This window comes from Micropterus salmoides, unplaced genomic scaffold (genome assembly GCF_014851395.1).
Source record: "Micropterus salmoides isolate LMB-PRFRI ecotype aquatic unplaced genomic scaffold, ASM1485139v1 Ms_hic_scaffold_3, whole genome shotgun sequence".
NCBI classification, from domain to species: domain Eukaryota; kingdom Metazoa; phylum Chordata; class Actinopteri; order Centrarchiformes; family Centrarchidae; genus Micropterus; species Micropterus salmoides.
Window position 1 is genome coordinate 34,355,454 of NW_024042261.1, and position 20,142 is coordinate 34,375,595.

The 20,142-nt window shown below is 39.3% G+C and overlaps 1 protein-coding gene across 1 annotated transcript in view; it reads left to right on the forward strand.

Moving 5' to 3' along the window:
- Positions 1–18,337, forward strand: part of caln1 (calneuron 1) — a 62,298-nt gene extending 43,961 nt beyond the window's left edge. Inside the window, exons 5-6 of the mRNA XM_038692296.1 lie at positions 11,288–11,444; positions 16,675–18,337. Of these exons, the coding sequence (XP_038548224.1) occupies positions 11,288–11,444; positions 16,675–16,802 (285 nt within the window). The 3' untranslated portion in view covers positions 16,803–18,337. The remainder of the gene's footprint in view (positions 1–11,287; positions 11,445–16,674) is intronic.
- The last annotated feature ends 1,805 nt before the right edge of the window (positions 18,338–20,142 follow it).

Below are 20,142 nucleotides of genomic sequence, written 5' to 3' on the forward strand. Positions count from 1 at the left end.
TTTCCACGTAAAGTACACCAACAAGTACCATACACAAAGGTAAACAAATGAAAGGCAATTACCTCTTGAACCAAGTGCAGAATACGGTTATTTTGGGGCTTTATTTTGTTCCTCTGCATGCTCTGCTCTGCCTCCACATTGTCTCTTACCCATAATGCCATGGTTATGCTCTTATCTTAACTCTGTTCATGTGACCCATTTCCCATTATTCTCTGTTGTTCGTTGAAATAAACCTTACATAAAAGCACAACATTTTTAACTGTATTTAAATTAAAGACATTTTTGTGAATGTTACCCCTTTTAATGTTACCCCTTTTAACATCTTCACATGTTTTTCCTATTTTTAAATGTATATAAATATAAAATATACAAAGTAGACATTTCAATTAAACATGTCTTTGAGACAGTTACAGTGTTGAATCCTATTTAGATGAATGGAGAAAATAATGCAACTGAAGAGACAGGATCTTTTGTCATTGTTCACCATTTCACAGGATAGATTTACTCATCATACATCAGCGTTTTAGTTTGTTAGCTTTCCTTGATGATGAGATGTTTGGAGTTAAGGGCCGGTATTTATCAAGCTTCTCAAAGTGCCATTTTAGTCTTAAGTGCTGAGAATTCATGAAATTTACCACTATTTTTAAGCTTAGGAATAAAAGAAAGTTATGAAATTTCTCAAAGCTAAGACTCACTCTTACTCTCCCAATTATTTAAGACAGCTCGAGGGGTCTCTCAAGTGGTTAGGAGCTGCACACAGAGACATGCGCAAATCTTTCAGGAGAGGAAGTGTTGTGTTTCTGAATTATTTGACGATGCGCAGTTAATAGGGCGGGGTCGACAGCACAGGCATAATCTTTGTCTGCGAGTTGGTGAGGGACGTCATCTCGCCACTGACTTTAATGCGTTTTCAGTTAAATTGAAGGTGGTGATGACGCTTCGTTTATTTGCCAAAGGTCAAACACAGCAATGCTGATGATTTTGGCACGTCACAACCATCAATAAGCTGAATAGTCATGGAAACAATTATAGCACTGTCACGCCTTTCATCGACTTCCCAACAACACCCCCGTAATCCGACGGAAGCAAACACAGTTCATGCAAATAGCCGGCAATACAGGAGGCACATTTGGTGGCGCTCATATAAAGATAAACTTTGTTTATCTTTCATTTATTAATATATAGGCCTATATCATAATTTAATATCTTGAAAATTCTTTATTGTTAAAAGTGTGTTGAATATAAACTCCTCTTAGGAATTTCACCTTTCAATGTGAATTTATCTGAGAATTTTCTTAAATAAGGAAATCTATTCACTGATTGGTCCTTGGCTACATCGTCTTCCAAAATCCTGTTTACGGCACAGCAAAGTGTCGTAAATCAGCAGTAAGACTGACACTTAAGATTTAGTTTTACACTTCACTCAAACTAGGACTATGATGCTTGATAACTTTTAAGCGCAGCTTTGAGCCAAGAATCTTTTTACTCTTAAGTCAGTTCTTTGCAGTGATCTTTTGAGTAATTCTGAGAAGCTTGATAAATGCGGGCCCAGGTGTTTTTCTACAAGCTGATCTCATAATACTGCATGAATTAACATTTCCCATGGCTTTTAAAGTGCAGGCTTTGAATCCTCGAAATACTGAAACAGAGCACCTAATGTGACATTTCTCTGAAGATGATTTTGCTTTCAGATATATAAGTAACAGGTGGGCCGACGCACCTCTCTGCCTTTTATTTGGATGTTGTTTTTTAGGCCTTTGGTAAAAAAAGAAAAGGAAAAAAATGGCAAAACATGCAAAGTCCAACATCTCTTCTCTCCAGGGTTGTGTCGGTGAACGTTCAAAAGGAAAACAAGTATGAAAGTGAAGAAGCTTACTGTCAGAGCCTGGTGTTTGATGCCTCGATCCTGTTCTGCAAGCCAACCGGATCTTGTGCTCTTGGGTTGGATTGGGCTTTAATTAGATTTTGGTCAAATTGAAAACACAAAACTTTTGACCACTTTGAGATATGAAATACAGTATATAATCTGTCCCAGGCTTTAGTGTAGGTTCCATTGCCAAAGGCTGCTGCTACCCTTTGGGTTTAATTAAACAGTGTGCGGATATGAATATTTTCAAGTTTGAATTGAGCTGTAATCGAATATTAAACCTCCAAGTAAAATTGTGCTTAAAATTAATTTGGTGTCCAACTTTTCCCCTCTGCCTCTTGAGCCCACTGTGTTTTTCTTGTTGTCCTCGACTCATTGTTCTGTTCACCATCTCTCTTGCCTTCCATTTCTTCTGTTCCTTGTTCTATTTCAGTAAAGGCAATGAATTACACAAGGCAGGGTATATAGATCTGCTGAATCCTGCTAATGAGGGCCATGACCCTCAGGCAGCTCCTCTGGCCTCCAGGGGTTAATCAGAGTAATTTCTCTTTGATTAATCATACTTACAGTAATTGGCTATTGATAGCTTGCTCTGTGGTTTTTGGTAGTTTCTCTTCTTTCCTGACTTTCCTCAGATTGCCTCAGAGTTAAGCCATCTAAAGTCTGCCAACCTTTTGATTTGCTTCTGGTACTGTCATTATGCCATTGTGCTTGCAGCAAATGAAAAGTGAATGTAAAGTGAGTGAACCTCTTGAAGGGAGAGTATTGCCTTCTGTACTGAGATTCAAATAGATTTCCCTGAAGTATTCACAGACCGTTAAATTCCTAATGTGAGCATTTATCTGAGCCTCTTTGATCAGAGTTTTCTGTTGTGTGCTTGTGTCTGAAGAAGCATTAAAGATCCTTAAGAGTATGTTGTGTGTGACTGCATGATAAATTGTTTTTGCCTACCATTTGTTGATCACACGGTATTGACTATGTTAAAGTGTTCACTGGAGTGCAGAGGTTAGAGACCTCAACAGAGAGGTCTGGCTATTTTCCTCAGGGCCTGATTGTGTAATGGTATGTCCATAAGAATCAAAGGATCCATTTTCATCAGTGCCCCATGTGGCCAATGTTTCTGTCACATCCAACACTTTGATGACTGGTTTGAGATAGAAGCCCCAATTAATTTTTCTGCCTGTTGTGACTCTCATGGCGCATGTTAAGTTTTATTTTTTTCTCAATTAATCTTTTGTCCTTTGACGTGTGGGTAACAGAGTATTAATGAAGACATAAATTTATCCTGAAGCCTTGGGGCCTTTGGGAGAGGGGGGCAGAGATCGATAAAGATGCTGAGCATTCATTTTAACAAGGAAAAGAATGTCTGCATGTAGGACCCGGGCATTAAGCATGAGAGGACATAACGAATATACTAAGCTTAGGCAAGACATGCCACAGATAATAAGGCCAATGAAAGCTACAGTAACAGTGTACTCTGTGCATTCATTGAATTGTCAGCTGCTACACCCTTGCTTACATTTTATCACTTATTTATTTAATTTTCTGTGACATCGAAGCAGATAAATATCAAGAGCTTCACTGTGATAATGTGGTGGAACAAATGTGTACACTATGTAGGTATAGAACAGACTATGCCTACAGATGGAATACATTAAGGCTAAAAAAGCTTTAAAGAGGTGGTATTATGCTTATTATTGCCTCTCCTTCATTGAGATCTTTTTTTGTGCATGTAACAGGTTTGAAATTGAAAAAGCCTAAAGTCCAGCCAAAAGGGAGTTCCCCTCTCCCACAGAAAGCTCTGCTCTGAACCGCTTGAAAACAGCTCATTTGTAGTCCAGCCCTTCACTTCCTTTACTTGTGACGTCACAATGAAAATGCGTCATTAAGCTTGGCAAGCGGCTAGTGGAGTCAGGCACGCCCTCAAACCAAGCTAGTCTGAGTGGAGGCCCTTTGGCTCGACTCGCCTTAGTTTGGTTTTCCAAATTGTAGAAAAGTTGTACCTGCTTCCAGGTACTTTTTATCGAATCACCTCACCTCCATCGAGGTTCCAAGCGAGCTGAGGGATACTAAAATGTAACGTGAAAACACGACAGGCTGCTGATTGGTCTGAAAGAATCGTCACTATTCACTGCATCATCATTGCGTGCACCAGACAGAGGCCAGCAACAGAAAGTTTTATATTTTACAGTTTTCATATGTAATTTCATCACAAAATCCACTTCTGAGAAGTTTTGAGGTGAGAAATCAGCTGTGTAGATTTAGAATATTGACAGTTTTACGAGAAGTGATGGCGGAACAAAAATGTGCGTGAATATTTTCGGAGTTCGCAAGTGGCTGTGGGGGAAGCCTACGCCAACCCGGCAGAGGAAAACACAGCTGGAAGGTTTTCATACCGCTTATCTGTCTTTACATTCTCAGTAATGTTGAAACGTTTTAACTTAAAAAAGAGAAAGCTGTGTGGATCGCTGGTGTGTGTGTCGCATTGAACACTACATCGGGCAGTTGTGTGTGGCGTCACTATGACAACAAGCTACGTACTATCTCTGGGTACTATCTGCAATGGAAAACGGAGCAGGGCCGAGTAGAGTAGAGTCTATCGGTTTGCGCTATGGTAGCATTTTTCAGCAAGGCAGCATAGATCACCAGAACACCGGCAGCAGTTCAACGTTTAGTCCTAAAAGACGATGCAACTCTGTTTGGGCCTGGAAATTCACAATCACAACCTGTATAATGTAATTGGTTGTGAATTATATTTAAAATAAACACGACAATGTAACTTCACAGACTGTTCAAGTGCGGAGTTGTTGTAAACGTTGGCTAACACAGCTAAAGTTATAGCTATAATGCTAATGTTACACCTGATGTGAAAGCTACTGAGCAAACGTTCAAATTGTTTGGCCAATTTTTATGTAAAATCGAGTTGAAATGTGATGATTTTTGTAGTGGTTTATTGTAAGATGTGGAACAATGATGTTGTGTGGTTGTGGACTGGTAACTTATACCATCTGCTAGGTTACGGTCGCAGTCTGAAGCTGCTAAAATTTGGATCACACTATCTTGTTTCTTACGACCCGCCCTTCTCTGCTTCTGATTGGCTAGTAGTCCTTACCTGGGAACTGCGCATGTGCAACTACCAACAAAGATTTTGTACAAGAAAGATGCATCACTCTGAAGGTCAAGAGCGGAGCGTACAAAACATAGGGTGAAAAGAGGAGCTGCAGCAATGTATGAGAAAAAATATAGTGTTTTTGAAAATTAAACCATGTAAACCTGTTCTGGTACAACCCCTAACTAAGATTTTGAACCTGAAAATGAGCATAATACCACCTCTTTAAATTTAACTATGAACCCATCAAAAAACTAAGATAAGAATGTAAAACTTGGAGAAAGCGTATATTCTTGAGACTGAGAAGTGTCATGGGAAAACTCTGGAGCAGAGACTGTATTGTGAATAATGCAAGAATGTGTTAAAACTGCTTTGTAAGTAATAAATGTCCCTGCAATAAATATTACCAGACATAAACAGTAGAAAGGTTTGCAAGAAGGATGTCCTTAAAAGTGATAGCTCAGAGATTGTTAGATGGAATCAAGTAATGACAAGTCATTCCTTTACGACATCTCTCCCATACAGCAGCTGATGGGGTCAGTGCTTACTGGCTTATAGCTGTCAAAACTTCAACTTGTTAACTTTCATTGTCTCTGTCTGTGATGATGGATGCAACCTCCCGTTGAAGTTCATGTACAAATATTCATTTTTTTTCCCTCTCACTATTGGGTGGTAATGCAAAGTCTGCACAAAAACTAAAGGAAATGTTGAAATCTTGAAATTGACAGCTCCAACTTCCCAAAGTGCAAGAGGATGCAATTTTGTTCGGAGGGAAGAGACCTGTCCTCTGCTGGATGACAAATCAACTTAATGAGATAGGGATCTTAGATAAGAATTTTTGTTTCTTTAACATTATCTTTTCCTACCGCACATTTTTTTTTTCATGTTATGGCAATGCAGTGCAATCATGGTGATATAATTGTGACCATATATCACCAATGTTGTTGGTGTGTAGCGTTGAGGCTTCATGTGTTTTATTGGTAGAAGACCAACTTATCTCACAGGATGTGACTCTTGTCAAACAACTTCAGAGGTCTTGCCAGGTGTTTCTGTTCAGTGTAGGTTTGTATTTATAACATACAAACCTTTGTTTACCTCGTGAAAATACAAGGTTTCTGTCTGTAACACACTCGTTGCTCTGTCTCCGTTGGCTGTCAAAATTGTATAAAATCCTCTCCTCTACTTCAGAGCTGTATTTCCCGTCCATTTAAACACACTTCAACAGATTATATTATGAGTTTGTGTTGTTGTCAGGATTCCTCGCAAAAATATCACAACAGTGGGAGCACTGTTGTGATATTTTTGAAAGTGCAACCAATCCCTGCCAAACACCACTTCACACTTTTGCAAAATCAACTCACATTGACAATGGAAGAAGTGGCTGATATTTAACAAAGAGCTTATTAGGGACTTGTTGAAAAGAGCAGAGGTCATGGAAGTCTGTAGCTGTGTGTCTGTGGCTACAGTACATTGTTCATCATTCAAATCCACTGACCTTCGAGGACGAGCTTGTCCCCAGCTGCAGCATGTTTCAAATGCATTAATATTTCTGCCGTTTAAAAACAAAATACTTGCCAGCCCATCGCGTTGAAATTTAGATTAGCAAATTCATATAATTGGATTCTACAGTGTGTGCAGAACATTATCCGTAGCTGTATAATTTGGCTGCAGTGCAAAGGGCTGAACACAGCAGATGGATGGATGCTGGCTCTTGGCACCTTCTCACCGCCTGTGTGTGTGAGCAGCTGAACGCGCCTCAGTTACGACTGTAGAGAAGAACAAAGCTTTCTTTTCCGGGTGACTCCCCTTCCTCATCTTCAACATCTTATCCACTATACAGTGTGAACAACAGGCACGCAATCGATTGAGCAAAATCAAAAAAGGTCAGGATTTAATCCAAGAATTGTATTCCTCCCAGAGTGAGAAAGTAATTCTCGATGTATCACCTTAGATTGAGCTTAATTATACTTATGGCAATTATATTTTTATTGAATTTTGCTGATACCTAGGTGAAGAGATTTTTTTAGTTGTTAATGTGTTTGCAATAAGTTCTTAAGGAAATTTGTCTGATATCACAGTCCCCCACACTCTCCTGATAAAGAGCCTTACAAAGTACATAATACAGTAAGATAGTACAGTATAGCAACACAGTATGAAGCACAGATGGTAAAATGAAACCAGTCCATCTGTCATTGAGCATTTGTGTTCTTAGTGACATGGTGTCAATCGTGGTGAATTCCGCTAATACAGTGTGAAGAACTGTTTTTTTTTTAAACAAAGGTTTTAAGTCATATTGCAATCGAATTTGATTTTTAATTTGTCAGCTTTGTCAAGTGAAAAAAGCCGTTACAATCACTTTATCATTCCATGAAGTGGGCCACTCATCATTTCTGCCAACTGTTACCAGCTGAATCTCTGTTGCCACCAAGACCCATTTGTTGAGATTTGTTTTCACTTTGACGAAGTATTTTTCCTGTTTATCAGAAGTATTTAATAATCTAAAAACTGTATGTGACTTATTTCATTATATTCACTATGATTCTGTGTTGGGGAAAAGAGAAAAGTTGGGAACATAGTCGTATATTTTAGCACTGTACATGAGAAGTCCTGTGCTAGTCCCATGTTGATGATGCTGACTGCTCATATTCAGCTAAATATATTCCTAGCCCATAAAGTTTGTTAAGGCTGTGGGAACCCAAACCCATTGCAGTTCTTTAGAATTCAGTCCCAGTAAACATTAAACAGTTTCATCAAAAACGGTAAATCAAACCACCGGCATCTCTGATATCATAGAGTCTTCTGCATCTTGTTGATGTTGTGGCAAATCTTTTTAATACTTGTTAACGAGTAAATCAGTTCAGAGAGAGATAGAGTTTAGTAACCATGCAAATCTCTGTCATCACTTACATCACTCTGTCTGGGATTCTGTGCCATTACATTACAAGGCTCCCTGTGAGCTTTAACCACAGCAGGTCTTAACGGTACGTGACATTTCCAACTTTTCCACAGTCTCTACGAAATGCCCCTGTGCCTGAGGCATGTGATTACACTTTAGACTGAACTTCTGTGAAGATTGTGTGACAAAGAAGACTACTGAAGTTTTCCTCTCAGTACCTGGGGTTCAGTATAAAAAAACAGGCCACACAGCACTAGGTGTCCTACTAAAGATCTTTTTTCTAAAAGTCACTTAAGGTCCACAGGTGTCATTCTTTTCTACTCCCTGTTTTTTCAGCACATTCTCCCATAAAGGTCGCTCCATGCTTGAATGTGAATGTAGTCTGAGCAACTCGCTGGGGTGTGGAAATAGAAATAACGTGGCTTTTTCTTATCTGCCACTGGAGTGCTGCTCATTGAATCAATGTATCCTCCAGCTCATCCTTCTTTTCCCAAGTAAATGAAGCCAGCAGTCTTTTGATGTCCGCCAGCGATGGAGTCATTAGGAGCAGCAAGGTCTCACGAAGGTCGAGTCAACACAATTAGGCCGCTGACCTGTCTCCCTTGGGAACAAGTGAAACAGGAGTTGGCTGTAACTTTACGTGGCAGATGCTGGAGGACCGCTCCAGGTGGATCTGTCTGTTTAGGATGCATTTCATTCTTTCCCTGTTCCCCAGAGGGAGATGAGACAAGAAAAAAATAGAGCTCTTTAGTCCGTGGGACATCTCATCCGTTTCTGAAATGAAAAACAAGGAGTCAGTCATGCTCCTTCTCAATACTAATAATAATTACATTAATTTATAGTACAGCCGTTGATAACCTCGACCTTGATTCAGCAGTACAGCTTTTTTTTTTCTTGACTGCTGCAATTGAATTGAATCTCATTCACTGTAAATAGATAAAAAGCCAATAGAATGCATATAATACATGTAGTAACAGTGGCAGAATCAGTAGCGTAAAGTGTAGTAGCAGCAGTAGTTGTTGCAATATTGCCTTTAGTAGTAACATTTGTTGCAGTGATATTGTTTGTGAATCGAGTTTGATTATACATATGTTGTGTGAATGCTCCTAACTTTTTTTTCTGCAACAACCTACAGTAGTGGTATTCTCCCAGCCATATGCACATTTATACAACTAACATATGGACTAATGTCTTCTGCTCTTCACTTACATTTCACTAAAGCATATGTGATGTATTACTATATTATTTTGTACCTTTTATTATGTATTACCTTTGGCTTGCCAACATTCACATTTACTTTCTTTTGTGATTAATGACCTGGCAAACAAAAGATGAAAAGTTTACCCCCAACTATTAATTAACTTTGATAATTAATCTTGATTGAGGCTGATTAACATTTGAAGTGTGATTGGTTTGAGTGTTCATTAGCTCGCTCTGAGGTGAAGAGATAATAGATGGTATTGATGGTAAGTGTGATTCATGCCAAGTGTGATTTATGCAGTGATTAATGTAATTTTCTACCCAGTGGGCTTTCCAGGAAGTCCAGTGAATGTTATCCTTCTCTCTGTGTGATGTGCATCATTCATCACAATATTGCTGAATGCTTTAAACACAATGTGGGATTTTGTAATCGAGATCAAAATGTGTTGCAAAGGGGATTTTTACCGTGAGGAATTGACAGCATTGAGGTGCTTTACATTTGTCCTCTGCAAATTCATTCAGCTTGGCCTGTCATTTTTCATCTTTTTTTTTTAAGCAGCGTTGAAAGATTTGACTTCTTGTCACAGATTTGGAAGATACTTTATCCGGATGTCCAGGCTGAAAAATACAAGGTCACAGGAAAATAAACATACATTTCATTTGTAACAGGATTGCTCTGCTATGACATCATGTCCCAGAATGTCCTTAAAACTGGGATCAAGCCATAAGAGTGATTGAAATTTGAGTTTTAGGGTCAGCATGTTCCCATATTCCAGTAGATGTATTTTTGCAAGCCCTCTGAGTCTGTCCAGTGATGTGGGCATTTCGCTGCAAGTCATATTTGTCTGTAACTATGTATTAAAATAATTATATTCCTATTTTTATGACAATAATGTGATTCCTGTATGTCTGTGAAGCACATTTTCAACAAAGTGCGTTTGCACTCACTAAAGTGTCCAGAATTCCTCACTAACTTCTACTGAAACTGTTAGCCAGTGGTGTAGTGCCCATCCCAGCATGAACAGGCATAAACTGCAACAAGTATTTAAGACTGTGGGAGCACAGCACAGAGAGAGTGTTTTACCCTCGCAGCCACTCTGTTGCTTTGTTGAGTGTAGTTAATGAATAAATTTAGACTTCCCAAATTAGCAGTCCATGTGTCTCCAAAGCCTACCTGGCCATTCAGAGACCTGCAATTCCCCCACTGTGAGAAGTCAGCTTTAACAACAGGTCCTTGTCGTGTATTTCCCTTATACTAATTCCCTTGTGTCATTGCGAAGTAACAAGTATTTGTGATGAGCTAGTCACCAGGTGTGTACAGAAAAGAGCATTTTATCCTGATACAATGAGTTGTGTTTATTGAGTCAGTATGTAAGATTCAGAGTGATTCAGAGAAATTAAGTCCTTTCAACTGCTTCTGGGCTTTGTGATATTTAATTCATTCTCAGTCAGGTTTATATCACATTCACACATTTCCTGCCAGTGAAGCCTTTTACTTCTGTTTTTAAGCAGCCTGGATACAGAGAAAAACACTTTTTATTACTGCTCTCTAGCATTAGATGAAGTGCTGTTTTCAAGCAGGCTGGAGGCCATAATATTCTCAACTTCTGAAGCAAAACTTTGTAGTTGGTCTTTGCTCTATGTGAGACCTTCAAACATCAGCTTGCAAGTTGTGATGTGTATTTCTTTGTGTGTGTGTGTGTGTGTGTGTGTGTGTGTACCTTCTTTTGGATTGAATTGTGTAAAGGTTCAAACTGAACAATAAATCAATCACTTTCAGGCTGTAATCCAGCACATTCAATTTAATCAACGCATCAACTTTGTGCAACATTCTGATTAAAGTGAATGCATTGCATCTGTATGGTAAAGAATTACAAGAACATGCATGAGGATTTATGCATTTGAGCTTTTTTCTGTACTTACAATACACATTATTTATTGTAGTTTCTTGGCAGCAAAAACTCAAGGAGAGATTTTTGTGCTGCACAGTTTAGGGTGGCAGTGTGGTGGAGTTTTTATTTGTGTTGTTTTATTGAAGCTTGCACACTTGTCATAAAACTGTAGAAGAGTTGTGTCACATTAGCACACATGAGTTAGTACTTGTTCAGTTCAAACGCTATCCTGCCAGGCATACTGCAGAAGTACACACAATTTATTTATGTGAAAGGAAATGGTCTCTCTTTTTTTAAAATCTCTCATCTCTCTTCTCCTGCAGTTTGACATGCAGAGGATCACCCTGGAGGAGCTGAAACACATCTTGTTCTATGCCTTCCGCGACCACTTGACCATGAAGGACATTGAGAACATCATCATCAACGAGGAAGAGAGCCTGAAGGAAAACTCTGGGAACTGTCAGACAGAGTTTGAGGGAGGTGAGCGAAAGTCCCTGAGCTAACTTCACACACGGACATATAGGCAAGTTTGTGTGTGTGTGTGTGTGTGTGTGTGTGTGTGTGTGACGGAAATACAGTCTTTGGCGTATGTGTAGTGAGAGAGAAAGTAATCCATGATGTCAGGAAGAATTTGAGCTATCTCATCAAGATGTACAGCCTACAGAGTCACAGCACACCTGCTGATTTATTGATTTGGGGTGTTCATGGGGACCAGTGTCAGCTGGTCACCAGTTCAGAAGTGGCACGGATGAAATATGCATGACCTCGCTTTGCCATCCAAGATTTATGGATCAGAGCAGTAGAGGGTATTCCAGGACTTATTCAATTTCTTATTCAAATTCAAAAATGACGTATAGACAGCGTAGTATCACAGGACACTATTTGACGTGTTTGGCTGAAACTGAACACATAAGCACTGTTGCTTAATGGAGATTAATGGTAGGAATATGTGAAAAAACAAAATTGTAAATGAAAATGTTTACATTTGAAACTTAAAATTTGAAGAATTATTCTTTCCCCTTTTGCCTGCTTAATTTGAGATGACTAATGCTGTATTTGGATAAATGTGTAAGCAGAAATGTCATACTTGACAAATGTAAATGCCTGAAATTAGTGATTGCGTTTGTACCTTGTCTGATGACATTTAAAAGCAGCCTAAAAAATACACTGACGTCCATTTTGTCCCAACACCAATCACATGAATTTGGGGTGTAGGAAAGGCTGAGTCATAATGGTCTCAGTTCTTATCCTGAAGGCAGCATGGTAGAGATGGGGGCCAATCCTACTTTGTTATGCAGCGAGGCTGTCCTCATCAGAAGTGTTTGCAGCATTAACACTAATATTAATGGATAAATCAACATTAATAATTCTGTATGTGTGAACTTCCATTGCACTTGAACTCTTCTTTCTACTCAAGGTTGTATATATTTCCTCCGTAGGCTAAAATGATGTTCAAAGACCAAACAGCCCTTTATTTTCCTCTTGACCAAACACTACCTGCATGTGATTCTGGCCTGTCCTAGAAGGAATTTACTTGGCAGACAACAGCACTTCATCAGGGTCTTAAAACTGGTATGGAGTGATGACAACATTATGTTCCTGCTGGGTTTATGATGAAGACTAACCATCGCTGGTTCATAAAGAGCAATCACATCTGTTGGCCCCAAGGTCTATGAGTACCACCTGCCACACAGGGTGACCAAAATGTGCTCAGTCATGGATAAATCAATACATTGTGTCACAGTGAGATTCATACTGAGTAAAATTCATCATGCTACTCTGGTAGTTATTGCTTCAACTTACTGATATATGAGGTAGCATATGAGGCACTTGATTTCCCTCTGGCTTCATCTCACTGTTGAATCGATATGGTGTGGACCTGAAAAACAACAGAATAAAGATTGTAACCACTGATACATAGAAGTTCTCCAGGCACTGATTCATTGCTGAACAAATTGCGCCAATAGCGTAAAGCGTAGAGAAGCAGCTGTCCAGGGAGTGCCTGGCAGCCAGAAGCAAGCGTGGCAATCAATTTTGATGCATGAATGTCACAGCTGCCATACAGGTGTACAGATGTAAGGGACCCCATCTTAGCAATATGGTCATATTATGTATGTTTGTGATGTGCACATGCATCTTTTCAAATTATTCAAATTCAAATTGTTGACTTTTTCATATATTTGCTGTTGCTGTTTTCAGCAATAGCAATTATATAATAAATATATGTAACAGCTAAATCTTCTGGAGCACAAGAGGTGATGTATTTAACATTTCCAGTTTCAACTGAAGAAGAACTAATTTAATCTAAACTGGATCATTTGAAATTCAAGATTCCCTGTTTTTCACTAGGGAAAAATAAACTCATGTCCTTTTACACCAGAGAATCCTACTCAGGATTTTGGTAGTCTTTCTATAACCCCAGTTCCCAAACCTCTGCTCCCAACCCTGACGTCAATGGTTGCCCATCTCAACAGCTACTCATCTGATGGTCCACAGAATACACATTACTTTTACAACGCTGTTTTCTTGCAGGGTTGTGTATTTTGAATCAATCAGCATACCCATATATATACCTACAGGTCAGCTATTTTTATTCAGCCGTAAGTCAACAGCCTAGAAACCAGTGTACACTTTATTACCTTCATGACCACAGTGGTTCACTAAAGAAAATCCTTTGTGGGTGGTGTGACGGTGTAGTGACGGTGTAGTGACTTTGGGCAGCTGAGGAGGTGTTTTATAAGGCTGGCAGCAGGTTCAGGTGACTGGACTGAGAACTAATGTCATGACCACAACTCTCCTCCCATCTTCACAGTCCAGCCAGAAGCTGAACACATGGTCTTTCCATTGATATGCTCTTCAACTCACCCTGACTTCTAAAACTATAGATACTTTAAAATAAAAAAATCCTTCAGGACATGTTCATGTTCATACAAGAAAAAAAAAAAAGTTAATTTCACAGTGCCATTTCCTTTGTCTCAGATCTATTTCTAGAGATGATTGTCAATGTCTTTAAACAGAATAAGACACCTTGATGTACTATTATCAAGCAAATTACACTAAGTTACAGTAAATTATTGAATTTGTTAGAATTGTACTAAAAAAATAATCTCAACCCAGATGATTTGGCTTGTTAAGAAATAACAGAGTTAATGGCTCAGTAGGGTAAGATTCGGGGAGATTCCCAGACCAGCAGACTGAGACTGAGTGGAGAAAGTCTAACTACCTGCTCTGTCATTTCCAACACTATGCCAATGGCCAACTGGTGAGTGGTTGTACTCTGTATCTTCAAGGTGTGAATGTGAGTAGCTTGAGCATGAGCATGGTGTTCCTGATGAAACTACCCTGGTAAACATATTGTCTACTCAACATTTATCCAGTGTTGAGTTACATAACCTTGGAAAATGGCTGAAAGCTCATTCTTAGGTCATCCATTTGGCTAATGATCACGTCAGGTCAAGTTTTATATGGTGCAAGAGTCTGGAATAGTATTTTTTTTCAACTGGAGATTGCCAGCTACCTCCTCTGTGGCTAAGCTAAGAGAGATGTAGCAATTTCTGTGCCACTTTCCACATTGCATTTTGTTTGGAACAGCAGTCAAGAAGCATTTTTTGATGACTTCAGTGCTTCTTGAATTGAGAGTTAAAAATAGAGCAAGTGAAAGTGTGAGCCATGTGGCTCTGGGTCATTGGCCCAGCTCCCTTAATTATCGCGGCCTGGTAAAATCATCTCGGCTGCTCGCAGTCTGCCGATGTGCTGCAGGGAAGAAGAGCTGCTGAGTTACTGGTTGGTGCAGGAGGTTGATTGAACCAGAAAATGATCTCATAGAGGACTGCTGATGTGTGAATGTGTTTGTCAGCTGTCATTTACTTGCAATGCCATATCATCTTTAATGCGGGTATTATAGATAATTTATATAAAAATTTTGCTGCCAGGTAATTACGTGCTGTACACTGTATCATGAAACTGTTACCTCTTACTGTTTCACCACATCTTTTACACAATGACACTTTTTTAATACATAAGTAGCAGCAAAGGCTGCAATTTCATCATTTTAAGTCCCTGGGTAAAGCTGCAAACATTCATTATTAGAGCCTAAAGGTCCGTTTCTTTCACACCTCACACCTCCAATTTGTAACGTAGGCTTCCTAAAAATTTGAGTCCAAGGTCTAAGCAAAAGTAACACATTTTTTAATTATTCAAATTACGTTATCAGGGTTGTTTTTTCAGACTATAGAAAACCCCTCTAGAGACATAGCGGACATTATACTGTTGTCACAAGCTCATGATTACATGTGTACAGTATCTCAATAAAACTGTCCAGTCTAATTTGTTATTTATTTCATAGTTTAAACATTCCTATATTCTTGTATACTTTAAAGCTGCCAGAGTTGCTGGGCTTTCTTATTCTGATGTTTGTCTGTTGCTGTAAAATCAGTCTGGATCTGTGAATTGTGACGCTCACCTCAGTGTCCCCTGCTGGTCACTTCACAGTTACCCGCTGCTCATTCAGCTGGGATCCAGAGCAGAGCTGTTAATTCTGCCTGGCAACACTAATGTGAGATCACGCCTCAAGTTTTTTTTTCCTTTGCTCCCAACCATAGTGGAACATTTCACTTTACAGTATATTTTTGTGGCACACGGCCCAATTAGAAGCGGACGAGGGCTTGTGAACCTGAATGCACAAATAACTTGTTTACTGTGCAAAGTCTTGACAGTTGTCTTGTCAGGTTTAAAGATTTGGGCAGCGATGGAGTGGAATCATATCTTATTCCAGCCCTGTAACTTTAGCTATTTGTGATGAGCGTACAGTATCTTCACTCACTGCTGAATTGTACTTTCTCTGCCATTGATACATCACATGGATAAATGAAAGAACAGATGAAAATTAGCTCCAGTCCGTGTCTCCCGTAGATGAGTCCTCAGTGTATTTTGTTACGCTAAGCTTTCCAAGCATTAGATCCGAACATCCATCTTCTAATAACCAGAACCCATTTTCTGAACTTGGTTTAAGTTAAACTACTTCTCCAAACAAACTACAAAGTAGATCTCTTGACACAGGAGCAAGACATGCATTTCTTTTATAGCCCGAACATTAAATCGGTGTGCCAATATTATCGGCCGATATAAGCTTATTCCAGATAAATTGGTTTTGGTGTTTATAACAGCCAATAAATGACAATTAAAAAAGAAATAGAGAGACGGAAGAGGGATCCATGTAATGAGTGTTGTCGTTGCATAATTTATCCACCAGAGAGCCACCCATTGGCTCCCATTGGCAACGCACACAAAACACAGCAATCAGCTGTACTTTTGTTAAAAGTTCTATTTATAACTGCATTATGTGATGTTATCTTGGTGAGGTCTCATAACTACACAACACAAACGTTAGGGATAATCTCTGTTATGAGTTTCTGAAAAGAAGGGGGGAAGAAAGGAATATCGACTAATATACCGGAACATATCAGTCAGGCTGTAAATTTTAGGCACTAAACTAACTTTTAGGAACTAAAGGAGTAAACACGTTACGAATAACCAACTCCTTGGTGTCAATGCACCCTCCATTTGTCTTCATTATATAGTTTTTCTGGGTGCAGAATGATAAATTACAAGACATGTCAGAAAAATAAGCGTTACGATTTTTTCTACTGGCCCTTTTTTATTATTTATAATCTTCATCTTTCTGTTTGTCTCCTTCTCATTTCTCTTTCAGTTCATCCCTCAAAGAAGAATCGTCAGACATGCGTGAGGAAGAGCCTCATCTGCGCCTTTGCCATGGCGTTCATCATCAGCGTCATGCTCATCGCAGCCAATCAGATGCTGAGGAACGGCATGGAGTAGCTGTGCCCACTGTGAGCAGGGAACAAGCCAGCCTGCATGTGCATGCCAGTGGGTGAGGTCATATCCCTGTTGGTATGAAAATAACTGCAAGGAATAACACTCAAAATAATCATGACAAAATCCATTTTTGAAATTATTCTTAGTTTTCTTTTTTTTTTTCTTCGAACGAGTGGCACTTCTCCATTCGACGCCAATGAAACCGTGAAGCCAGCATGAGGAGTCATACAAGACTCCTCCCCTTTACTCTGACAGGGACATTCAAGGGCTGACATTAAACATAATACTCAGTTGTGTCTGTTTCCCTGATGCAATAAAAAATGTAAAAAAAAAACAAAACAGATCCCCTCCAAATAAACGTTAAGTGCAGGAGTTCAGAGCTGCTCCTTTTTTCAGTAGGCGAGATGTGACACGTGTGTCTGGAGATCTGTCACCTACCAGGAGTCTGATGAGCTTCCAGGGCTGCAGTCTGGGCCCCAAGAGGAAATGAGAGGAAGGGAACAATTACCCTCTTATTATAGTTCCTGGAATGGAGATCGGCCACTCAAACAGAAGGATCTGTACGTGTCAGGCGGCGGCTCCTGGAACTCCCATGGTGCTACCATACTTCAGCTCTCCAACTTTCTATTTTCAACTTCTGCATCTGTGGGCTGGTATGAGGTGCTGGCATCAGTTCATCAGCCCTACAAACCAAGTAGTCAAGCGAGTAAAATGTTCAATGATAATTCCAGGTTTGTGTTATGGATGAATGAACGCAGAAGCTCTGAAAGTATTGTTTTGGATCTTTTCGTTCTCCTGGACAGTGTTTGGTGAATACTGTTCAGAGTGCAAAGAAGAGGTTTCTGTGTCCTATTAAAGAGGGGGGGGGGGGGATCCACCCTTTCAGCTGGTCCCACTGTTATATCATCTGTTTGCGGTGTCTAGTGCAAGTGATTGAATTTCACTTTCTCTAAGACTGCCTCTTCTACTTTTGCCTGACTTGGTGATTTCCGACATTTCCCAGAATGATTTTGGACCCAGAGAACTGCTGTGAACCCATCTCATTCAGCTGTGCTTAATTTAATGTGTAGTGGAAAGAGTGAGGACAAGGGTAAGAGCAAAACAGCAAGAGGTTTTCCAGTCAACATAACCTGAACTGACTTCTACGTGCATGTCTGTTGGGGACATTGCTAAATGACGTTTTTGCTCTTTAATCCTGAGGGACACCAAAACCATTTCATTGATGTTTCAATACGTTTTTCTGCTCTCAAACTCAGTGTTATTTGCATATGTATGCAGGGACGTGCACAGGAATTTTGAAGGGCAGTTGCTCTGACCTGAAAAAAGGCACCCCCCCCCCCCCCAAAAAAAAACAAACAAACAAAAAAACATGGGCTATATGAAGGACTGAGAAAAAAACATTTTTTTATTAAAAAATATACAAAAAGTAAAAACACTTAAATACAGCACTCAATAACCTAAACTACTATTAATAACAAAACAGAAAAACATGACTCGAGTCATGAAAAAAGAGTTCCTTATATTATTGTTTATTGTTTTTTTTAATCATTATTATTATTTTTTTTTTTCCTTTTTTTTTTTTATTTGAAAATAAATAATCTAGATTGAATTGACAGATGGGGAAAACTCGCTTCTAATAAAATATTAAATAAAAAAACGCTTAGATTTCGGAAAAAATACAATCCTTTTTTAACCTTTTGGCTTCCCGTACATTCAGTTGCGCTTCTAGCTCGTATTCACTTCTGTTGGTACGTATCACGTATGGTAACTGGGCAAAACTACGCATGATTTGTTGTAGTATGATTGCATAAAGGAAGGAAACAGGAATTCCGGTAGGGAACAGAATCGACTGACGTGCAGGCAGCGCTGCAGCAGTGCAGCCACTTAAACAGAGTTTGCCCTTCCCCTACTGACTTTCACTTTCGGTGCCCGAATGGAAGTGAATGAGGCTTTGCGATCGCGATTATTTTTTTATTTTATTTTTTTTTCTCGGAAGGGCGAGTCGGAAGGGCAACTTGAGTCAGGAAAGGCAAACGGGCAGTTGCCCGGGCAACCAGAGCAACCCCCCTGTGCACGTCCCTGTATGTATGTGATGCCACATCATCTGGATTGAGATGAGAGAAACTGACTGAGGTATATCACCACCAACAGAGGATTTTTTAACAGTGTTGAAGTGTTTTAAGGTGGATTCTTTTGCCTTTTTAAATATCCATGAATCAGGTTAATGAATTATAACTCAATGCTGTGAAAAGTTGAATCCCCTTAAGTTTCCTGCACAAGCTCTGCTCAAAAACAGTTTTTAAAAAATCTAATAATTTAAAGTTTTTGTTTGTGATTGGATTCCTTTTCCATCCAGTTAGTTCATGTATGAGTGAATTTAAAATGTGTGCAAAGCTAAGGCACCATTTTTTATCGTAAAATGTAATCTTAATCCATCCATGCTTGACTCTCACAGTTTAGCACATTTGAATCTGAATTTGAATCCCTCCTGCTACCTAAATTCCACCAATATCTGTTATCAGCTTTTGTTGGTTGTATAGCTGAAACGGTCAGATGATCAATCAGCTATTTTGATCATTCTTTAATGATTTAAGTCATACAAAATCATACTTTCTTTAGCACTCACCATGTTAAGTGTATTTTAACTTCTTTTGTAATGTCTAGTTGTGTGATTGAAGAATCAAATAGAAATAGAAATAAAATAATTTTAAATCTTTTTGAAGCACGACAAATTCTGTAAAAACTTGGGAGATATGTAAACTTTCTCACAGCACTCAATCATTTAAAGACGCCTCTTGACATGTTGTTTCACTCTGAGGTAGGCTCTGAACTCCTGCACTGAATCTCATCTCAACATGTAAACCCAGCCAGGGGTCGGAAACACCCATATTATCAAGTGCATGCGATCAAGTCAGTGTCTTCTGTAAATACCGTAAAACCATGTCTCAAGTGTCTCAAGTGTCTGTTGAAGGTGTACGCTATGTCTGTATGTGCATGACTGTCGGTGCTCTCTGCACACTCGGGTACAGAGGTGCAGGGAGGAAGATCAACAAATAGAGAGGCGGCTGCTTCATTACAAACACGTCAGATGCAGGCAGTGCTTCCTCTCAACCCTCTTGCCAAAGCCATAGAACTCTGCAGAGGTGAACCAGACAACACAATATACATGTGTTTCCCTGTTCCCACATCGAAACACAAGATCAGACTAGCATTCTTTGGCAGAAATATGTCTATTATGGAGTATTTGGTTTGTTCCTGTTAATGCTTTTGCACTGTTCCTCTCATCCATTCCAATAAATTACAAGGAGGACTGTAGGTACATGCAAGAGTGCCATCTAGAGGT